Source organism: Ovis aries, chromosome 25 (genome assembly GCF_016772045.2).
Source record: "Ovis aries strain OAR_USU_Benz2616 breed Rambouillet chromosome 25, ARS-UI_Ramb_v3.0, whole genome shotgun sequence".
In the NCBI taxonomy this organism is placed as follows: domain Eukaryota; kingdom Metazoa; phylum Chordata; class Mammalia; order Artiodactyla; family Bovidae; genus Ovis; species Ovis aries.
Window position 1 is genome coordinate 24,794,852 of NC_056078.1, and position 22,012 is coordinate 24,816,863.

Sequence of the window (22,012 nt, forward strand, 5' to 3'; positions counted from 1 at the left end):
CGTGAACCAAACATCCCGGTGGCCTGAGACATTTCCTGCTTATGACTTCGATTTTTCTTGCCAACAGCACAGTGAGTACAATGAGTACAGGTGATTTCATTCCTTCTCATGGATATTTTTTCTCTAGTTCCTTATCTGGGAAATCAAGGTTTTCTGGCTTACCATTCTGAAAAGATAAACCTTTATTGACTTTTTTTTTTTCCATTACCGCAGGCTGTTAGCTAAGAGATCTTGATCTGTCACAAATGAAGGAATTTGCCCCAACATTCTTGAAATCTTCTGACCAAGGCAGTACTTACTCTTAATTAAGATAGTGCTCTGGAAGAGCAGGGATCCAAGAGTTACGTCCCTGTGTTGAGAAGAAAGGACCAAAAAGAAAACTCTTTTTGAGACTAGACTTTTGCAGAGCAGCTCAGCTGGTTGGGAATTGGCTTTGTTTAATGGTCAACTCCTCAGAAGATTTTCCTCAGCTGAGTGGGCTTGGTGGGGCACTAGCTTGAGCATGTTGCTTAGCAACGAGATTTTGTGACACCCAGTTCTCAAAGAGTCAAGCAGCCCACCCCTTGCCTGCCCTCCACCAACCCTCAGCTACCACCCTGAGCCTCCTATTAGACAATCGAGCGTGTGCTGGAGGGAGGGACCAGAGACTGGGGGTGAAGTTTAATCATTGAACTGAGCAGCCCGCAAGTATATAATCTGTAGCACCTAGTTCCCCGGAAGCCTCCAGGCTAGACTGGAAGTGGGCAGCTCTCCAGAGACGTGGGTGTAACACTGCACAGAAACCTCTGCTCACCTCAGGAGAAACCAAACTTGGAGAAAATGTTTGCGGTACACTTGTTGGCGTTTTACTTCACCAAGCTGAAGGAGGATCAGATCAAGAAGGTAAGCACTCTCAGAGCTGAGAGATACCTGGTTCTGTCTCCCCTGATAGAGTTAACTGACCCCTACACAGGAAAAGATTTAAGAGAGCTTATTAGCATAGGCACAAGGCACACAGGAGAGGATTAAAAAAAAAAAAAACTCACAGAGGGGGACAAAGAGGTAAATCTCCCATCAGCTGTACATTGCATACTGTCCTGAGCCTTCAATTTCACTCAAAAATTCCTGGCAGACACCAGATGGGAAGGGGATGAGGAGAAAGTCTGTAAAAAGCCCGGAGATAGTTGTGTTTAATGTGAGAGATGTTTAGGAGGGAGGGCTACAAAGGAGAATAATTTTGTTTTATTTTTTTAAAGAATTTGAGAACTTTAGAAGTAATTCACACGATTCTTCACGTGCTTGAAAAGTATAAATGCAAACACCAAAAAGGGTGTGAGATTCCACATATTGTAATCAAAATATAAATTATTGGTATGTGCTGTTTGCCAGGGGTGTGTGTGCTCTTAATGATGTGCATTATTTTGCCACTTTGCCCAAGAAACCTATCTATGAAACTGATTCCAAGGTGGGCTGATTAAAAGTTGCCAAGGCTGGAGGCCAACAGCATTCTCTCCTGGCAGCTTGGAATGAGGCCGGCCTGCCACTCTAGCCACACCAGTGGCAAGGCTCTGAGCACAAAAATTGCTCAATTTATAGATACCAGAGGTCCTCCCAGCAGGTCAGTTCAGTTCAGTCGCTCAGTCGCGTCTGACTCTTTGCAACCCCATGGACTGTGGCGTGCCAGGCTTCCCGATTCCCGACTTCCTCACCGACTCCTGGAGCTTGCTCAAACTCGTGTCCATCAAGTTGGTGGTGCCATTGAATCATCTCATCCTCTGTTTTCCTCTTCTCCTTCTGCCAGTAGGTTGGTTTAGCCAAGATTACCCAGGTATTTAAGGTGGAGTAGGGATTAAACCCAAGCCCCTGACTCCTCTTCCAGCATTCTTTTCATTGTATCATGATGCTTCCTAGCCTTTCAAACTGAAAGCAAGGAAGCATGGCACCTTTGGGCAGCCCTCCTGCACTGGGTGGGATAACCTCCCTCCCTACATTCATTAGGGAGCTGGCTTGCAGGTTGCAGCAAATCTTAAAATATTGTAAATCAGTCAGAGTTAAGTTATCTGACTTTTCATTTGTCAATTAGATTCATGGAGCCCTCTGCCAGCTTAAGGAGGGGGAAAAGTGCTAAACAGCACTGCTTAAGAATTCATTTACTTCTTGGTCAAGATGCGAGCTGCATGGTGTCTCTCCAGCCCCCAAGGGGAGTCTTTGCAAACTCTGTACCTCCAGTTCTAGCAAATGAGTTTCATTTCCTTGGGCCCTGTTGTGGTGGTTAACCTTTAGTCACACCCTGGAATCAGGCTGGACATGTTTGTCCACCAGCCCAGGTGCAGGCCCAGGAGGCAAGGTACGCAGCCTCCAACAATCTCTTCTCAGTCCTTCTGGGAGGAGGATCGGTGTTTGTCAAGGCCTGGAGGTGACCCTTCTCTCTCTGGGGAGAAAGTTAAGAGTGAGGTGAGCAAGGATAGTCAGCAACATTTTCCAACCACCTGGAGTGAATGGGCAGCAGGTGTCTGGCATAGCAAGGTTTTATGAGCTGCTTGGATGAGTCACAGGTTCAGAGAAAAAACAACTCATTCACCGTCCTCATGGTGACAGTACATCTGGTCAAAAGGCACAGGCTCGTTCTCCCTCCTGGTCAAGCAGCCAGTCCTCTCCAGAGTTTCTGTGCTTCCCGCCTTGAGAGTTGTCAAGATCCTGGGCCCTACTTGCCCGCAAGTGTTAGTATTCAGAACCTGGGGTGATTTTTGAAACCTGCTTATACCAGTATTAAAATGAAAACAAAACAGAAAGGAAGAAGAAAGGGAAAGAGAGAGAGAGGGAAGATAAGAGAAAGGAGAATCCATGCTTATGGCTGCTTTTCCAATTCCATGCATTGGCATTATTTGACCTAGTGATAGCACTGAGCTGAGTTTGGTCACTGACCTGCAGATTGTACATTCATAAGAGAAGGACTGGCTAGGGTTTTCTATGTGTACTTTTTACAGTTTAGTAAGTCAACATTGCAAAAAGTGGAGATGTTACCTTTGGTCCCATCCTTTTCATAAACACTGTCATATTTGCCATGTGGAAGACTTTGCAGCCTTTTTTCACAGTGGATGTTTTTATAGTTATATGGTGCATATTGTTCTGGACCTATGTCCTTCACTTACTGTTATATCGTAACCATGTATATAGATTTCGCCATAACTATCATTTTAATACCTTCCTAATATTCTGTTGAGGCTTTCCTGGTGGCTCAATGGTAAAGAATCCACCTGCCACAATTAAAAAATAAATAGAATTTAAAAAAAACGAATCTGTCTCCCAATGCAGGAGATGTGGGTTCAATTCTGGGTCAGAAAGATCCCCTGGAGAAGGATATGGCAGCCCACTACAGTATTCTTGCCCAGAAAATTCCATGGACAGAGGAGCCACTGGGCTACTGTTCATGGGGTTGCAAAAGAGTCTTAGTGACTAAACAATAATAATATTTGATCAAGTTGGATATGCCATAATTTAAACTTCCCCATCTTTTTGGACATTCAGCTACTTTCACAAACATTTTTTGCCAATTAAAATATTGCTATGTTAAACATAGGCATGCATTTAATATTCTCCATATTTGGGATTGTTTCCTAAGGGTAGGTTTCCAGAAGTGAAATCACTGGGTCCAAGAGTTGAACCATTTTATGACTCTCGATTCATAATATGGGACCTTTGGACTAAGTGATCTGTAAAGTCCCTTCCAGCTCCCACATTCTGTAATTCAGCAGCTTTGAGCTTACATTTTTGAATTTGCTCTTTCTATGTTAAATGTGCTACTTGTTGTTTCTTTTGTTTAGAAAGTATCTCATGTCACGTGATTTGTGAGTCACTCCAAGAGTAGACTTGGTTTTCTGAACTCAAGCGCCTTCCTTGGCGCCTACAATGTGTGTTCCTGGTTATACAGTCCTCAAATCACCTGTTTGGGTTTAAAATATAGCCTTTTTGTCCCAAGGTAGGTTTCATTCTTCTCTTCTAGCTGCTTTACCAGGGGTTGTGGAAGATAAACAAATATATACAAAACAAGAAAGCCATGCTAGTTGACATTTTTTTTTTTTTTGACATAACTTTAACTTATTGAAACAGCAGGAGTAGTAACTCCAAGTCCTGAATGACTCTCTTAAACGTCAGCTGGCAAACGACTGCCAAAGGGCCTCAAAACCATTACTTACAAAGGATGATGCTATGGGAATGCCTAGAGAAGCTCATTATACTCTGGGGATGGGAAGAAATGAGCAGTAGGTTGAGGGCCCCTGTCTGAAGGGCCTTGGGGTGGGAAAGGAGCACGTTTAGTTCCTGAGGGGCACGTCTCACCCTTCTCTGAGCCCCAGTTACTTGGGTCATGTCCTTTCTGTCGGTTGTCTCCTTGTCTGTTGCTGTGCCAACCAATTAGTCATAAACAGACTCCGAGTGAACAGAAAGCCCTTAATGAAGCATGACCTGGTTCCATCCTATCTCCTCAAATATGCTGAAAGCCCAATTGTCCTCTTTTGTTAATGACTCTTTGATGGTCTTCTGACCTCTTTCTGGCCCTCAGGCCCCCAAAGCCATGGACCACTTCACTGGCTTAGGACTCCATACTGGCCCTGGACTGAACTGAGATGCCTGCCCTCTAGGCTTGGCTGAAGGCTGGGTACCTGTCTTATGATAAAGGTCATGTGACCCCTGGCTTTGGTGTAATTTGTCTGTTGGACTTGCGGGTCCTGCACAAAGCTTTGAAGCATTGGAGTGAGGAACATGGAGGAACTGGAGTCCCAGTGCTGCCCCTGACATACAGCTCTCCTGATGGCTCTGAGCCTTGGAGTCCCCATCTCTCAATTAGGAGCCATCATTCTGGCCTTACCTGGCTGCCTCAAGGGGCTTCCCTGGTGGCTCAGACGGTAAAGAATCTGCCCACAACGCAAGAGACTCAAATGGATATCTTGGCGATTAGATGAGGTATCATACACAGAAGCATTTTTTAGACTGCAGCTGATGTTCTTAGCCTTAGGGAAAAGTGTGGGGAAGCAATTCCTGTAGGAATGTGCCCAGATCAAGCCTTCTTGTGACCTGGATGAATAGCGAGGCTGTTCAGTATATAAAGCAGGGTGGCAATACAGGGTGCCTGTCCCACTGTCCCAGTGAGCCCTGGGAATCCAAGCCACGCCATCTAGTGACTAGTGTTAGCATGGGAAGGGAGGTAGTAAGATGTAACTTCCTACTTTAAAATGGACTGTGTACAGCAAGAATAACTTTTATATCTTTCCTCCATTGGGGCATTTGTCTTTTGTCCCAATGTTCTGATTATGTGAGTGACATCCACTCATTTCCAATAGCAATTTGAGCTGGCTTTAAAAATTAAACTTCATCTTAGTTAGAACAACCTCAGTTAAAAAGGAAATTTAAAGTATTGGACTTCAGAGATTGTGCTTGGAAACTGAACTTGGCTTTGAGCTTCCTAGCAGCCCATAAACAAGGGGAGACATGTAAATAGCTAGTATTATCATTGCATAAAAGAAAGCTTCCTGTTTTGGAATTTAAGGTTCACTCTATAAGCTAGTCTCTTCCAATGGAGAGGCAATGGGGAAATGGTGAGGACCTTTTCCCATTAGGGAATTAGAAACTGAGTCCTTCTTGTTTTTGCCCCTCTACTGTCCCATCAGAAAAGTGGGGGGACCATTTTTCCCGCAGGGTTTGTCCTTCAGGGGGAAAAGTCCCTACCCCTCATCCCTCAGTTTCCCATTCAATTCTGTTCTTCTAAGCTCAGTGAGGAGTCAGGCAAGGGGCCTTTGGGGATCCACATCAAGAAGCTGTCCCAGGGACTTCCCTGGTGGTCTAGTGGTTGAGAGTCTGTCTGCCGATGCAGGGGACATGGGTTCAGTTCGTGCTTCCGGGGGATCCCACATGCCGTGTGGCAGCTGAGCCCATGAGCAACAGCTACTCAGCCTAGAGCCTGTGCCCCTTAAGAGAAGCTGTCACAGTGAAAAGCCTGCACGCCACAGCTGGAGAGAGACCCCTGCTCTCTGCAACTGGAGAAAGCCCGTGCACAGCAACGAAGACCTGGCAGAGCCAACAATAAATAAATAAATCTTAAAAAGAAAAAAAAAAAAGAAGAAGAAGAAGAAGCTGTCCTGAGTCAGGAATGCAGCTTTCTGTCTGGAGTGGGAATTAACATCCTTGAGTGGAGGGCAGGTGCCCCCAGCAGCCAACCCTGATCACTCTGCACCTGTTCCAGGTGGACAGGTTCCTGTACCACATGCGCCTCTCCGATGAGACCCTTTTGGACATCATGGCTCGCTTCCAGGCGGAAATGCAGAAGGGCCTAGGGAAGGACACCAACCCCACAGCCTCAGTGAAGATGCTGCCCACCTTCGTCAGGGCCATTCCAGATGGCTCGGGTGAGTGAGGCTAGGGGTGGCCGGGGACACTGCTCCCCCTGGCTCCCTTTTGGCTGATGGGTACCTGAAGTTGTCTCCTGTGTCCTGGCTTACCTCTCCAAGCCCTCTCTCCACATTCCCCCTCCCACCTTCCTGACTCCAGTAATGTCCCATATCAGAAGTTTTGAGCCAGTTTCTTGCTTTCTCCCTGCCTGCCTTGGCCCTATGTATTCTGTGCCCTCTCCTGCTAGAGCATCCCAACACTCTTCCCCTTATGAACACCAACCTGGCCTTTCCACCTTAGTGTAGAGATCACTGACTCCACCTGGGAAGCATCCCCATGCTCGGTTAGGTGCTTGTCACCCTGCTGTGTATGGGAGTCTCCCCACTGGACCAATGCTCCCTGAGGGCGGAGTCTGCATCTTCTTCACCACAGTGCTCCGAGTGCCGCATAGTCCTGGATGCATGCTAGGCCTGAAATGTCTGCAGAATGGATAGTAAATGGCATTTCACTCCTAAGTGCCTAGGTTCTGGGCTACAGATAGCAAGTTGTGGAAGGTAGTATAGTGGAAAAAATATTAAATGCTGGTTGAAGAAACCTGAGTTCTAGGCCCAGGCCTGTCATTCATCAGAGACCTTTGGCAAAATGTTTAGCTTTGATTTTTTCTATCTGTAAAATGTGTTCTCTCTTAGTGCTGTAATAAGTTAGCACATACTTAGTAGCTCTAAACAACGCACATTTATTCTCTTGCAGCCCCGGAGGTCAGAAGTCTGAGATGGGTCTATAAGCAAGGGCTATCGTCAGGATGCGGCTGAGCTGCGTTCCTGGTGGAGGCTTTAGGGAAGAGTCTCTCTGTTTCCTCGCATTTCCCAGCTTTTCCTATGTTCCCTGGCTCATGCCCTTCCCATCTTCAAGCCCCAGTGTAGCATCTTCAGATCTCTGACTCTGACCCTTCTGCCTCCCTTTCCATACTTTAAAACCCTGTGATTACATTAGGCCAACTGATGAGCAATTTTGATTCTATCGGCAACCTTCGTTCCTTCTTGTCACAGAACCTAATATATTCATAGGACCCATGATCAGGATGTAAACATCTTGTGGGAACTATTATTTTGCTATCAAACTGCTCTACTCTCAGCCTCTGGGTAAAGCCATAGGAAGGAAAGAAACTGGTATCTACTACACACCTCCTCTGGTCATGGGGTGCTAGGGACTCGCTGTCTCATACAATCCCCATAAGAACCCCATAGTGAAGCTCTTATCCCCAAGTCAGATGAGAGCAGTGAGGAACAAGGGGCTCCCCCGAATGTCAGAGTCCCAGTGCTCCAACCAAGCTCCAGCAGGGGCTTTGGGGCTTTCAAGGGAGCAAGGACTAAAGTTTAGGAAGTGCTCAGGGATATTTGATTGGATTAGCAGGGCTCTGGGCCCCACTGGGAGAACACCTAGGCCAAAGTTGCTTGACTCTGCCATTTGAGAGGCTCCTGGGAACTGTGATGGGAAAGACCCATTCCCTTGCTGGTGGGGGTTGTGCGGCATGGGCTCTGTACCACGTGGGAGAAACACAAGCTCTGAAGAGAGACAGTCCCGCTTTGAAATCTCTGCTGAGTTCTGACACTGCTCTTTGAGAATGCTGAGAAGACTGTGGTCCTTGATGGGTCCTCTGGGGCCATTCAGAGAAGCACCTGAGTCCTGAGGGGTGTGTGTGCTGGGGAGCACCAGCTCAGAGTCCTCCTGGATTCCAGTGCTTTGTCTCTTCTTGTAGAGTTGTGTCCCCAGAAGCAAGGGGAAGCGGCCTTTGATGGTCTGGAGGCTGCTGGCTGCTTCAGGAAGGTTTGGAAGTGAAACTGACCAAGTTTTAGAAATTACCTCCTCATCAGGCCAGGAGACGCCACCTCCTGTCTTCATGGTCTCCTCTGAGCCTCTCACTACACAATCGGTCTCACTAGGGATTCTGCTGCAGTGAGGTCCCTGGGCCCAGAGTCTTTGTGGAGCCACATGCCTTTGTCAAGTCCCAGAACCACTGTACCCCTGTTCTCATTAGTAAAAGAGATGTGGCCAGTTTGTCCACCAACGTGTAGGTTTGGTAGCATCAGATGAGGTCATGTACAAGGAATGCTTGAAACTCTCCAAAATGTCCCAAGTGCTATGGAGCTCCTCTGAGCTCCTGGTCTGATTTTAGGATTATTTCCTAATCTCTTGGGACCTCCATTTCTGAAATGTGTGCAGTTTCCAGAAGAAATCCATCTGCATTGGCCCATTCTCTAGTTTCCCCTCATCTGAACCTGTCTGAGGCGGGTAACCTGATAGAGCCTTTGTTACCTCCCAGCTGTCAGGGAGCTGCGCTTGACTGTGCTTACAAGAGCCTTAAAAGCATGGTTGTCATTTGTGCCTTCTCCTCCACCAGTCACAAGGGAAGGGGGACAGGAAGTGCCCATCTTGTGATTTGAATGTGTCAGTGATTCTTTAGGCCTCTCTTCTTGACCTCTGCCTCCAGGCAGCCTCCTAGGCCGCTTGGAGGCTGAGCCTTGTGGGTGAGACCAGCAGCCTCTGTATTATCAGCTGAGGGCCCCAGACATCTGCACTGGGGCAAAGGTTCCACACTTGCCTAAGCATAAGACTCACCTGGGGTAACTCCTGGGGGACTTCCTTGGTGGCTCAGATGGTAAAGCGTCTGCCTACAATGCGGGAGACCTGGGTTCAATCCCTGGGTTGGGAAGATCCCCTGGAGAAGGAAATAGTAGCCCACTCCTGCACTCTTGCCTGGAAAATCCCATGGATGGAGGAGCCTGGTAGGCTACAGTCCATGGGGTCGCAAAGAGTCAGACACAACTGAGCAACTTCACTTTCACTTCAATGGGGTAATTCCTAAATATACAGTTTCCCAGGCTTCTCCCCTTGGAGATCGTGAATCTCCAGAAATCTACTCATTCAGTCCCTGTGCACCTTTGGGAGATGCTGTGCTAGAGAGTGGAGAAGGAACAGGGGCACAAGCCAGACACAGTGCAAGCCAGAGCAGGAAAGCCCAGTGTCTACGGTTTCAGCCTACCATGTGGCCACTTTGGCTACCAGCTGACCTCTGGTGTGCAAAATGCTTCCATTTCTGTTTTTACCACCTACTAGCAATTTCCCTCTGTGTTTTATTTCACATTTTACAAGGACTGAATCTGAATGGCTAGCTGGTCCCTTAGATTCAGGCAGCTGTGTCTAGGGTCACATGGTACCAAAAAAAGGCCATTTGAGTGACCAGATTAATGTGCATGGAGTTTCATTTATACATGCCTTGGGTATATGTCATGAAGTATGCCTGGTACACGCAGCCAATTTTCCAGCACAGTTAATTTTGTACGAAGACTTGTTGGTTCAAGGGTCTGCACGCATGAGCTCCCATCCCATATCTGTGGCTGATGCTAAAGACACTGGCAGGGTCCTAGGCAGGAATTCTGGCTGGATGGATTGACATCAGGGTGGGCCACCTCACCCCAATACATGTGTCATTTCTACCTTCTTATTAATAGCATCTGTCTTATACTGGGCTAGGTCATGTTACATTTTCTCCTTTTGGAATGACTCTGCCCCAAAATATTAAGCATCCTTGGCTCCTTGAGGGCCAGTATTAGGTGTTTGCCTCCCTTCCCTCCTAGAGTATTTTCTCTCTGTCCATGAGACTGAGGCTTGTATGAAGCTGGATTCTCTTCCCTGAAATCCTGTCTTTTCTGCCTTATTTGAATTTTGTGAAGTATCAACTCTCCCTTCCTGGTTGTGGTGGTTGTGGTGTGCTAGAATAAGCTCCATCCTCAAGGCTCGTTTCTTTCTTTCTTTCTTTTTTTAAAATTTTTGGTTGTGCTGGGTCTTTTGCTGCCTGCAGGCTTTCTCTAGTTATGGTGTGCAGGCTTCTCACTGTAGCATTTTCCCGTGTTGCGGAGCACAGGCTCTTTGTATGCATGGGCTTCAGTAGTTACCGTGTGTGCGCAGGCTCAGTAGTTGCGGTGCGTGGTCTTAGTCTCACTGCAGCATGTGGAATCTTCCCTGACCAGGGATTGAACCCGTGCGGATTCAATCAGCAGGTGGATTCTTATCCACTGCACCACCAGAGAAGTCTCTCAAGGCACATTTCTATTACCACCTGCCTAAAGTGCATTCACATTTCCCCTCTCCCGATGAACACATTTATTCCCCACAGGATGGCTCAGTGGGCAGGGCTGAGGCGGCAGAGGCAGGCAGACTTGGGCCACACCCCAACTTTGCCCTTCACTGGGAGGGTGCAAATCAACAGTCACACTTCTAGAGTCTTGGCACACGGGCATACCTGGCTTGTGGGGGTGTGAGATTTCATGTTTATCACAGTCCAACTTCTAATGCAGAGCTTGTATATAGCAGACTCTCAGTAAATGATAACTTTTCATTTCATAGAAAATGGGGAATTTCTCTCCCTGGATCTTGGAGGATCCAAGTTTCGAGTCTTGAAGGTGCAAGTCTCTGAGGAGGGGAAACGAAATGTCCAGATGGAGAGTCAGTTTTACCCAACACCCAATGAAATCATCCGAGGGAATGGCACAGAGGTACCAAGACTGGGGGCTCTGTGAAGGTGGTCCTTGGTAGCAAGTTTCTGGATGACCTTAGCCCTGTGTCCTATGCTTTCTTTTCCCTGTAGCTGTTTGAGTACGTAGCTGACTGTCTGGCAGATTTCATGAAGACCAAAGAATTGACGCAGAAGAAATTACCTCTTGGCCTAACCTTTTCCTTTCCCTGCAAACAGACTAAATTAGAAGAGGTAAGACTGGTGCAAGGGAGGGAATAGGCTGTGTAGGATTTGGGTTTGGAGCTGGAGAATGTGGCATGTGAGGGGATCAGGCTGGGAACAGGCAAGATCAGCAGGAGTTTTCTTGTTTGCTTTTTCTTTGTTTTTAAACATGTGAGGCAAAGAATATGGTAACACGGCTGCCTTGAGTTTACATTTACCCCAGGCATAGCACAAGGAAGGAAATGTTTTCACCACCAAGCTCAGTGGTTCTCAGACCTTGGTTTAGTCAGAACCCCTGGAGGGCTTGTTAAACACAGATTGCTGGGCCCCATGCAGGAGTTTCTTAACCAATGGAGCCTTAGATTTGTATTTTTAATAGTTACTGGGTGGTACGGATGTTGCTGGTCTGGCGACCACACTCGGAAGCACTGACATAGTTCACTAGAATAAGGGGAAGGCCGGGGAGTCTCCTTCTACAGTGAGCCCTTAGGAGGAGGGCTGAGGTGGGGTCACTGGAGGGAAAGTGTTACTGAGCAGACCTGGCCTCTGGGATGTACTCTTAGCTGTGCAACTAGCCAGCTGGGCACTCGGGTAATCCACCTCTCTGTGCCTCAGATTATCAGTTTATAGATGGGGAGAAGATAAACCTGATCTTACGTGAATCTGTGGAAATAAATAAAGGGCCATATAACAGGACAGTGAGCTTTCTGGGGCCAGGAGGCTATTGTCTTGAATCAGCTCTCCTGCCTGGGGTGATGGTCCCTGAACTCTTGCTGCCCAGACCAGTCATGGCCCCCAGCTCACAGCCAATTCATGGACCCACCTTGACTTAGGGTGTATTTGATGTTGTTGCCTTGAGATGTTTATTGATTATGGGATAGTGGAAAGGGAGTGGGTTTTCACATTTAATAAACCTGGCTTGGAACCAAGGCTCAGGACATATTGTGTCCTCTGGACAAGTTACTTAACTTCTTGGGTCCCTTTTTTTCTTATCTGTAAAGCAGGGACACTGTCTACTCACTGGGCTGAAGTGAAGCTTAGACAAAGCCTCTGTAATGTGCTGAGCGCTGTGCCTGGTACATCGATGGTAGCTTCAAAGTTTTAATGAATGTCCCTATACAACTTGTCTCTTCATGCTTTTGTATCTTGTCCCTCAACTGAACAGATATTTCTGGAGGGCAGGCACTATTTTATATTGTTCTTCCTGTCCATTTCTAGGGTCTCAAGCACAGTGTCTAATATTTAATAGCTGCTTGATAACTATCTGACAATTGAAATGTGCAATCAGTCATTTACTGGATTCCATTGAATGGGAATTTACCATCACCTATTGATACAGGATATGGGCTGAGGTTTACTGATTAGTTATTTTCTAAAGAAAGAATTAGGGGGAAAATAGTGTAAAGGTTTCAGGGAAGTTAGAAGAGGCCAGGTGAAGCTTTGCTTGTCTTTGCACGTTGAAAGGACAGAGTTCCCACAAGTCAGTAGGGAAAGTGGGGGGAGTCAGGAAATCAGGCCTCAATTCTCCAGATAGTTAAACACCTCTTATTTGAGCTTAGGAACAGAGACCTTAAGTGCTGGAGTGGATTGCCAATTTCCTTCTCCAGGGGATCTTCCTGACCCAGGAATCGAACCCGGGTCTCCAGCATTGCAGGCAGACGCTTTACCGTCTGAGCCACCAGCGAGGCCCTAAGAAGAAGGAAGATTAGGATAGTGATGATAGACTATACCTCACATTTTTACACTAGTACTATGTTGAACTCTCCATGTGTATAACCTCATTAAAATCCCAAAGCAATCATATGAGGCAGATAAAATTATTTCTATTTTATATTTGAAGAAACTGCAGTTCAGAGAGGTTAAGAGACTTACCCAAGGACACACAGCCAAGAATTGCTCAGCCCAAGCTCACAAACTCTCTGACCACACTGATTTTCCAAAAAGACACAGTTCTAGAAAGTTGTTTAAAATGCCAGCAGGGGACTCCCTGCTGATCCAGTGGTTTATTCTCCCTGCTCCCAGTGTAGGGGGGTGTAGGCTTGATCAGTGGTCAGAGGACTAAGATTTTTTACATGCTGTGCAGCATGCCACACACCCCCCGCCCAAAAGTAAGTAAATAAAATTGTTTTTTTTTTTAAAATACCAACAGGTGCCTGAAAGCATTTGACCCATTTTGTGTTGTACACCAAGGAGAGTTTTCAGATGACATTTAAACTAGGCAAGGGTGGCTTGATTATATCAAGTAAAGGTGAAAATATTTCTCTTCAAACTCTAGTTGAATTACTTGCATTTTATAAAATTTCCTCCCAGGCTGCCTTTCAGAGAAGTCTGAAGTAGAAAAGTTTCAGTCACAAGGAAATGAATTAGTAATAACAACCAAGAGTGGGCATAGCTGTTTAACCATGATTCTGATGCATGTAAATTTGTGACATGAAAATAAGGGCTTTGGAGAAGGTGGAGTCTGATCGGCCATGTAGGTACAGAAGGAGGTGGGAAAGGGAAGACTTCCTGAAGGGGTGTGACTGAGGAGGATTCTTTGTGACACTAAAAAATGATTAAAGAAGACCAGGGCATTGGACTTAAAGGAGAAGGTCATTTTGTTGTTGTTTTGTTTATTTAAATGAGGAAACAGAAAAGTCTTAATCAAAGAAAAATTTCTGTGTGTGTATGTGTGTTTCTGATGATAAAATGGCAATATTTCTTAAAGGTAGGGGAAAAAAGAGAGAGAAAAGAGGGTTGGAATTGAAAACTTTAAAGAATCCTCAAATCTCAAGCTTCAGAGACACCCACTACTAGAATTATTGGGTTTTCCTTGCAGTCATGAAAGAGTTAGTCACTCAGTCGTGTCCGACTCTTTGGGATCCCATGGACTATAGCCTGTTAGCCTCCTCTGTCCATGGAAATATCCAGGCAAGAATACTGGAGTGGGTAGCCATTCCCTTCTCCAGGGGATCTTCCTCAACCAGAGACTGAGCCTGGGTTTCCTGAATTGCAGGCGGATTCTTTACTGTCTGAGCCCGTTGCAATCGTATCTATATTGAATACTGGTGCTATGCTGTATGTACAGCTTTTTTTCCCCACCTAACAATATGTCACATACATTTATTCCCCACTCCCCCATATATCTCCCCTTAACCGGTCCCACATTGTCCCTGACATCCTTTTTGAGGGGATACCACCAAACAATCTCTCACTCCTCTGTCCGGTGAGGCAGGAGTTACCATAGCCCAAGAGGGCAGAAGTTAGGGGAAGCTACCACTAGGTAGCGCTGTGGTGCAGGGAAAAAAACCTGCTCTCTGAAGTGGGGGTGGGGGGTTAGAGGGGTGTAGGGGAGGGGGTTAGTGTCAGAAACCTGCATTCCAGCTGGGCTCTCTCCTTCACTGACTATGATACTTTCACTGACTATGATACTTTCACTGACTATGATACTTTCACTGACTATGATACTCGGAGCAACTTCCTTCTTTTCTGAAGCTTGTCTGCTTTATTCATAAGCTGAGGGGGTGGGGCTAGTCAGGGAGTTTGTAAGTTTGGGTTCAACTCCTCTCCACTAGGTAACCTTGGGCATCTTTTAATCTCCAAGTTCTCCTTCAGTCTGAAAAATCCTGTGATTATTTGCTAGGTTAGACATGAAACTCTTTGAGAAACACCACTTGTAAGCAGATAATTGATAATGCATATTGAGATCTATTTTTCCAAGTTGAAATTCAGTCCCCCAAAGAGTCTTACAAGGTAACATGTTGGTTCTGCTTTGTGGACCTGGCAAACTAGACATTCTGCACACATCATGTATCTACCACATTCCGGGTACTTCCATCAGAACACTCCTGAGACAGAGGCAGGGAGGTGATGTTTCCATTTCCAGATGAATAAACTGAGGCTCAGGGAGGTGAAATGACTTGTACAATGTGTTGTGAACCCAAGCATTCTGACTCTGCAGCCATTGTTCTTTCTGCCCCTGTTTTTAATATTTTAAACTGCTCAGATGAGAGTAAGAAGCATGTCGAAATTATTAGAAAAGGCCTCTAAGGAAATGAAAGAATTGGTGTGACTCAGCTTAAAGAGAAGGCTACAGGGGACCCACTGTAGTAAGCATGAAATTTCTGCAGCTCATTTTCAGAACTGAGTGCCTTCTTTATTTTGTCTGGATCTAATATCTTCCCCCAGGGTATCCTGCTTTCATGGACCAAGAAGTTTAAGGCGAGGGGAGTTCTGGGCACAGATGTAGTGAGCTCTCTGACCAATGCTATGAAAAGACACCAGGTAAGGAACCCATCTTGATGTGGGGAGCTCCCCAAGTTCCGGCCCTTATCTCTTGTGGGGGTGGGGAAGGGTTGCCTTCTACTGTGCCTGCCCCTGAAGGAGAATCAGAGAAGGACTTGATCTTAAGAAAGTTCTCACTGTAGCACAGATGTGGCCAATTTGGATAAACCCTCCTGTGGGCCTGGTATGTGGCAAGTGTTCTAATTACTGTTGAAGGGTGACCCATACTTCCCTGGGGCCTCCCCAGCTGCCACAGTCTCTTCAGGGGTCTTGGTTAGACTTTATGCTATGTGAGGCTCCAAGGCCTCACCTTTCCTCTCTGAGGCATGAAAGGTCATTTTCTTTCCTGTCTGGTTCTCCCATTTTCCACACCCTACTCCTTGAATATCTCTATTTGTTGGATACATTTTACAATAATTTAAAGAACTATTAAAGTAAGCCATGCTCCTGGCTGACCTGAGTACACAAATTAACCCAATTGACTTGTTACACTGACAATGTGAGAAATATTTTGAAGTATACCCTTCCAGTCTCTTTTCTCTTTAAAGGCTATCGTAGCCTTTTGTATACGTTTTCTCTTATTTTCATTTTGCTTTAAAATGCTCTCCCAAACCTTGTGGGACCGTGGTGCAATAACCCTCGATGACTTGATAGAACAGGAAAGCCCTGGTGCTGCTCACAGAGAGGACTTGATGGAGGCTGGTTAAAATGTCCCTGTGGGCGAGGACTTTGGTGTTTTCTCCTGGAGGCACCATTCCTCCTAGGATAAACATGATTCCTCAGCGTTCTTCAAGCACTGGCTGGAGTCCTGGAGATCTGTCCCTCATGCTTTCATTGCTCAGAGGCCTTCACCCATGAAACAGGAGCGTGGGTTTCATTCACTCTCAGTCTCAACTGCTCTTTTTCTCTCCTGGACCTTAAACCTTGAGAAAGTCGTTCTTTCTTCTTTTTTTTTTTTTAGCAATTTAAATTTTTTTCTAGAAGATTATTTAACTTAATTTCAATATACAGTCATCAGAGGAAACAGAAACAACAGAGAGGAATAACAGTGTATATATCACCCAATTGGGCCGACAACCTACATCCATACTTGAACAACACTGGGAAGTCCCGAGTAACAGCAATCTGGAGCCCCAGTTGGGAAAGGGGTCCAAGGTGGTGCATCCACATCATGGGTGAGACTTCAGATCGCAGTTCTGGGGGCTTCTGCTTATAATCCCAGCCTGCAAACTACTATTAACCAGTTTTCACATAAAAATGCAGCTCTGGTTTTCCTTTAACTTTTACAATGCTGTTCGTTTCAACTTGTGAATCTTAAGATTCCTTAGACCCTGGGGGACTAGCGAGGTCTCCAGGGGCTTAAGAAAGTCCAAGACCCACTCCTTTTCTTCTCTAAAGTGCCGCTTGACTTGCTGGTAACCACCCGTGTGCTTGCAGGCAGACCTGTAGTTCTGCCAAGGTCGGAAGTCAGTCAGAAGCCTGCTCCCCTAATTTTGAATCCCAAACAAGACTACCTCCATTTTAATTTCCCTAACAGTTCTTTCCTGTTTTGCTAGTTCATCTTGAGTCACAGGTGTGTAGGATCTAGGGGTCAGCAGGAAAAGTCAGAACATCTTGATTGAAGGCAGACAACTGCAGTGGAGCAAAGGCCTTATTTCTTAATAAGGCAGGCCCAGAGGGCAGGATCTAGTGATTCTCTCAACCAGGCACCTTCATTACTTTTGCTTCCCCTAGGAGAAGGCAATGGTGCCCCACTCCAGGACTCTTGCCTGGAAAATCCTATGGACGGAGGAGCCTGGTGGGCTGCAGTCCATGGGGTCACTAAGAGTCGGACACAACTGAGCAACTTCACTTTCACCTTTCACTTTCATGCATAGGAGAAGGAAATGGCAACCCACTCCAGTGTCCTTGCCTGGAGAATCCCAGGAACAGGGGAGCCTGGTGGGCTGCAGTCTCTGGGGTCGCACAGAGTCGGACATGACTGAAGTGATTTAGCAGCATGGGGAAAACTAAGGGAATAGTGCCTCTCTCCCACACACTGATGCCCTCTGGGACTGGTGTTCCAGCAGGACTTAGATGTGGACATCCTGGCTTTGGTCAACGACACCGTGGGGACCATGATGACGTGCGCCTATGACGATCCCTACTGTGAAGTTGGTGTCATCATTGGTAACTCAATTTGCCTTGCTCTTTGGAGGTGGGTTGAAAGGGGCTGGTTTGGGGCTTAGTTTCAGGAAACCCTGAGCAAATTCTGTGGGAAGAGTATTGGTATTTTCTACTTAGAAGAAGCAACATAGGGAGATAGAAAATTAATACACGCGTTCATTCAACAAGTGTTTACTGAGTAACCACTGTGTGCTGGGCCTTGGGCTCTGTGTTGGATGCTCGATGGTGAGAGTCCCAAAGATTCCTGTACTCATGAAATTTTCAGTGCAGAGGTGGGTGAGAGACCAAAAAGGCCTAAACAAATCATATTTCAGGTGGTTAGTGTGATGAGGAATATAAACCAGGGTGATGTGACTGAGAGTGAGGGTAGTGGGGTTGTGAGGTGACACCTCACTGAGGGGTGACATTTGAGCAGGGACCTCAGTGATGAGGAGGAGGGAGCAAAGCAGAGATGGAGGGGAAGCGAATCCTGTGGCCTGTGACAGGGGAATGAGTCTGGGCTGCTCGAGGAGCCCTAAAAGGCTGAATGGTTGTGAATCAAAGCAAGAGAGGCTGAGAGTAGAAGGCCATTCGGGTGAGAAAGAGTGGCTGGGACCGGGCAGATCACCGAGGACATGGGACACCGTCCCTGGAAGGTCTTTGACTTTAAACCCACGGGAGACAAGGCACTAGAGGACTTTGGGTGGTGGATGGACAAGTGGGGTGTGCATTTTGCAAAAGCTCACTTGGCTGCTGTGTAGAGAATCAACTACTGGGGGTCAGGCCAGCCAAGAGGCCACTGCGCTCTATGGCGCAGGACCAGGGAGGCCACAGCAAAGTGGGAGTGTCTGTGGGTGGTCTCAAACCTGAGCTGGAAGGGGGCCCTCCTGGAGGGGTCCATGAAAAGGGCTGTGTGGGGTCAGTAAGGCCAAATGGACCGGATTTATAGGCTGTTCTCAAATGTCCCTTCAACCCTCCTATTCCGTTACTACTATTGGGGAAAGTTTTCTGAATTGTTTTTTCCTAATTAGCATCTCACTCTCCTCAGTCTGACTTTCCCAAAGAGCAGGATCTTTACATCTGGGGGTCTTGATTTGCCTTCCAGTTTCTGGAGCCCTGTATCTCAGAATGGGCCTGGCACTTGCCCAGCAAGGCATCTGCTACAGTCGGCTGTGCTTGTCTTACTGACTCTGTCTGATAACCTGCTAATTGGGTGCCAGTGTCTGTACTTTAAGCCTTTTCCAAATATTGTATTACAATCTGATTGCCTAAATCTCTTATTTCTCATGTTGCCTTTAAAATCCTGAGACCTAAATATCAGCCAGGGAAAGATACTTAAAATTAAAACAACAATAACAACAACAACAAAATAGCTTTATTGGGACTTCCCTGGTAATCCTGCGGTTAAGACCCCACATTTCCACTGCAGGGGGCACAACTTTGGCTCCTGGTTGGCCAACTAAGATCCCACATGCCACATGTCAAGGCCAAACAAAGACAGACTATCTTTGAAGCATAGGGTTTGAAGCATAAAAACCCTCTCATTTAGGTAATAATGAGTGATTTTAGTGAATTTATAGAGTTTTGTAATCATCACCGCAGTCCAGCTGGAACGTTTCCATCATCCCAATATGTCTCAAACAGGTTGTGCCTGTCTGCAAGCTACTCCTCACTACTCAGGTGTTTGAGGCATTTCCTTGCAGTGAATTTATGTTTGAATAATGCATGTTGCTCTCTCATGCGATAGCTCATCACTGTCAAAGATAAGGATGTAGCTTATGCTAGGGACAATTTGCGGCAGGTATGAGTAAGGAATATTTTTAGTATCAAATAGAGAAGAGGCTAAGTAGCACAGGGAAAAGATTAAAAATGTTAGTGAGTCGGTGAATTTTTAAAACCAGAAGATTCAGTTTACTCATCCTCCTCTCCGTAAATGTGCTCTGTCAGCTTTCATACATATTCATCAGGGGCTTCTTCACAATTGACTCCATTCATAACAGCAGACCATTAACACCCTGACAAGTGTGGACTTGACATGTCAGCTTTATTCCTCATGAACTCCCGGGCTGGCCAAAGCTGCTTCCCTCAGCAAGAACCAGCCCCGGGAGTGGATCAAAAGCACTTTGTGGTGCATTCAGAGGACTCTCGGGCGGTTGAGGGTTTCCTCTGTCTTTGCCCAGCTGGGAGCCCTCGCGTCTGTTCGTTTTCTCTCTGCTCCCTCGTCCAGGTACCGGCACCAACGCGTGCTACATGGAGGACATGAGCAACATCGACCTGGTGGAGGGCGACGAGGGGAGGATGTGCATCAACACCGAGTGGGGGGCCTTCGGGGACGACGGGGCCCTGGAGGACATCCGCACTGAGTTCGACCGGGAGCTGGACCTCGGCTCTCTTAACCCCGGGAAGCAGCTGTGAGTACCCTGTGCTGTAATCTGGGCATCGGCACCAGTGACTGTCCACTCGCTCAGGTACGCTTTATACCTGGGAGTCTTCCTAGCTGTCGCTTGTTCTCCATCACAGGGAGTTTAAGAGGCGAGGCTTGTACTGGTATTTCAGTTTTACCAGATAGATGAGGAAAGGGAAGCCAAAGAAATTGCGCGATTTCTCCCAGGTCAGATCCCTGATCAAATTCAATCCAGAGGCAGGGGAGATACAGCTGTGAACCTGGTGACTAAGTCCTGCCTTTTTGGCCCATTGGAATGAATGGTCACAGAACAAATCAGTGCGGCCTGAGGAAGCACACATTCCTCGTTTGCGTTTCAGGGCCCCCCTGCACCTCACTCTCTCCTAGGCCTCACCACGAAGCACCTGGTGTGAGTCCCTCCCAGCCTCAGGTCTCATGGAGACTTCCTGCACGCTTATCCCACGCTCACATGTAGTATAAGCCTTCAGGGTCTGCCCCAGCTCTAACTGAATGCTGAGCTCCCTGAAGGCAGCTACACTTGGGAATTCCTTTCCTTTCTGCACATAATGTCTTTACACGTCGTTGCAGCTTTAAGTGTTTGTTAAAAAAAAAACAAAAAAACAAAAGTGTCTGTTGAATGAAAAAATGTTTACAACTTAAAAAAATAATTTCAGATTTATAGAAAAGTAGTGAAATAGTACAACTTTCAGTCAAATTCCCAAATAGTAACATTCTATCTGTGTGTATATGTATATACACAGACACATAAAATATGCACCTGTATAAAATATACACCTGTATAAACACGTGTCTGAATAAAATTATTTTTCTGAACCATCTGAGACTACAATTGCAAATGTAGTATCCCTTCACCTCTATATACTTCAGAGTATTACCTGAGAACAAGTGCATCCTCTTATACAACCAAAGTGTAACGATCAAAATTAGAACATTAGCATTTAATCAGTTCTAATATCTAATTTATAGATCTTACTCAAAACTCACCAGCTGCCCCACTGTCCTTTATTTAAAAAGAAAAATTGTCCAGGCCCAGGATCACACATTACATGTTGCTGCTGTGTCTTTTAGCCTCTCTCAATCTTCTGTGATATAGTTTTGCTTTTCATGGTCTTCAAGAACACAGACCATGTATTTCACAGCAGATCTCTCAACGTGTGTTTGTCTGGCGTTTCTCATGATTAGAGTCAGGCAATGCATTTTCAGCAGGACTATCACACAAGTGGTGTGTGTCCTTCCCAGGGCATCAGATCTGTAAGTGTATAATATTTATTCAGTTCCTGGTGACACAAATTCAGATCACTTGGTTAAGGGAATATTCGAGAGGTTTTTCCACCGCAAGGTTATTCCCTCTGTAATGAATAAGTATCTGGTGAAGAGATTCTTTGAGACTATGCAATTATCCTGTGTTTCATTAAACTTTTACTCTCTAGTTTTAGCATCCATTGATGAATTTCTAAATGCATTATTCCCTCTGCAGTTATTAGTTGCTATTCTACTGTAAGGAATACTGTAAGGAAGAGCTAGCTCCTCCACTTACTTCCGTATACTAATAGGGATTCTTTTATAATTTAATGTTATAATTTTTTCCTATCATTATTTTATCATTCCTTCCTATCAAATTTTTTTTCAGATTTAGCCAGTGGAAGCTCAAGCTAGTCCCTAAGTGCTTTTGACATGTTCCCATCCCTCTTTAAGTACTTCCCTATTTTCTTGCACAGTAAGATGCTCCAGGCCCACCATGCACTTTCCCAGTCCCAGCAATGGAATCAACCATTTTCCCAAGAAGCCCTGGTGAATAAACATTTTAAGTACCTCCTGGAAACGACTCCACACTAGAAGTGAATATCTGAGGAACAAATTTCTGCTTCTGATGTACTCGTTCCCCAGCACACACCCATTCTGCTTGTGATACAGAACAGTCACAGCCTAAGGAGCCGGGTCCGTTGTGAGGACTTTAGCATCCTCACACTATTCATTTCACTTAGCATAATTCCACTGTCCCAAGCTCAGCTGGGATTTCTTTCTGTTGTCTTCTATTTTTGCAATGTTTTAAGACTTTTTTTATAATGAAATAGATA

At 46.0% G+C, this 22,012-nt stretch overlaps 1 protein-coding gene across 3 annotated transcripts in view; it reads left to right on the forward strand.

Annotated features, from left to right (window-relative positions):
* The first annotated feature begins 717 nt into the window (after positions 1 to 717).
* The window catches only part of HKDC1 (hexokinase domain containing 1), a 41,746-nt gene continuing 20,451 nt past the window's right edge, over positions 718 to 22,012 (forward strand). The window contains exons 1-7 of one of the 3 annotated variants that reach the window (XM_027962230.3): positions 718 to 882; positions 6,218 to 6,380; positions 10,771 to 10,919; positions 11,012 to 11,131; positions 15,269 to 15,364; positions 17,431 to 17,533; positions 19,737 to 19,920. In XM_027962230.3, the coding sequence (XP_027818031.1) occupies positions 820 to 882; positions 6,218 to 6,380; positions 10,771 to 10,919; positions 11,012 to 11,131; positions 15,269 to 15,364; positions 17,431 to 17,533; positions 19,737 to 19,920 (878 nt within the window). In that variant the 5' untranslated portion in view covers positions 718 to 819. Of the gene's footprint in view, positions 883 to 6,217; positions 6,381 to 10,770; positions 10,920 to 11,011; positions 11,132 to 15,268; positions 15,365 to 17,430; positions 17,534 to 19,736; positions 19,921 to 22,012 lie in introns of those variants that run through there. The other 2 variants (XM_004021424.6, XM_042240775.2) reach the window with 2 other exon arrangements.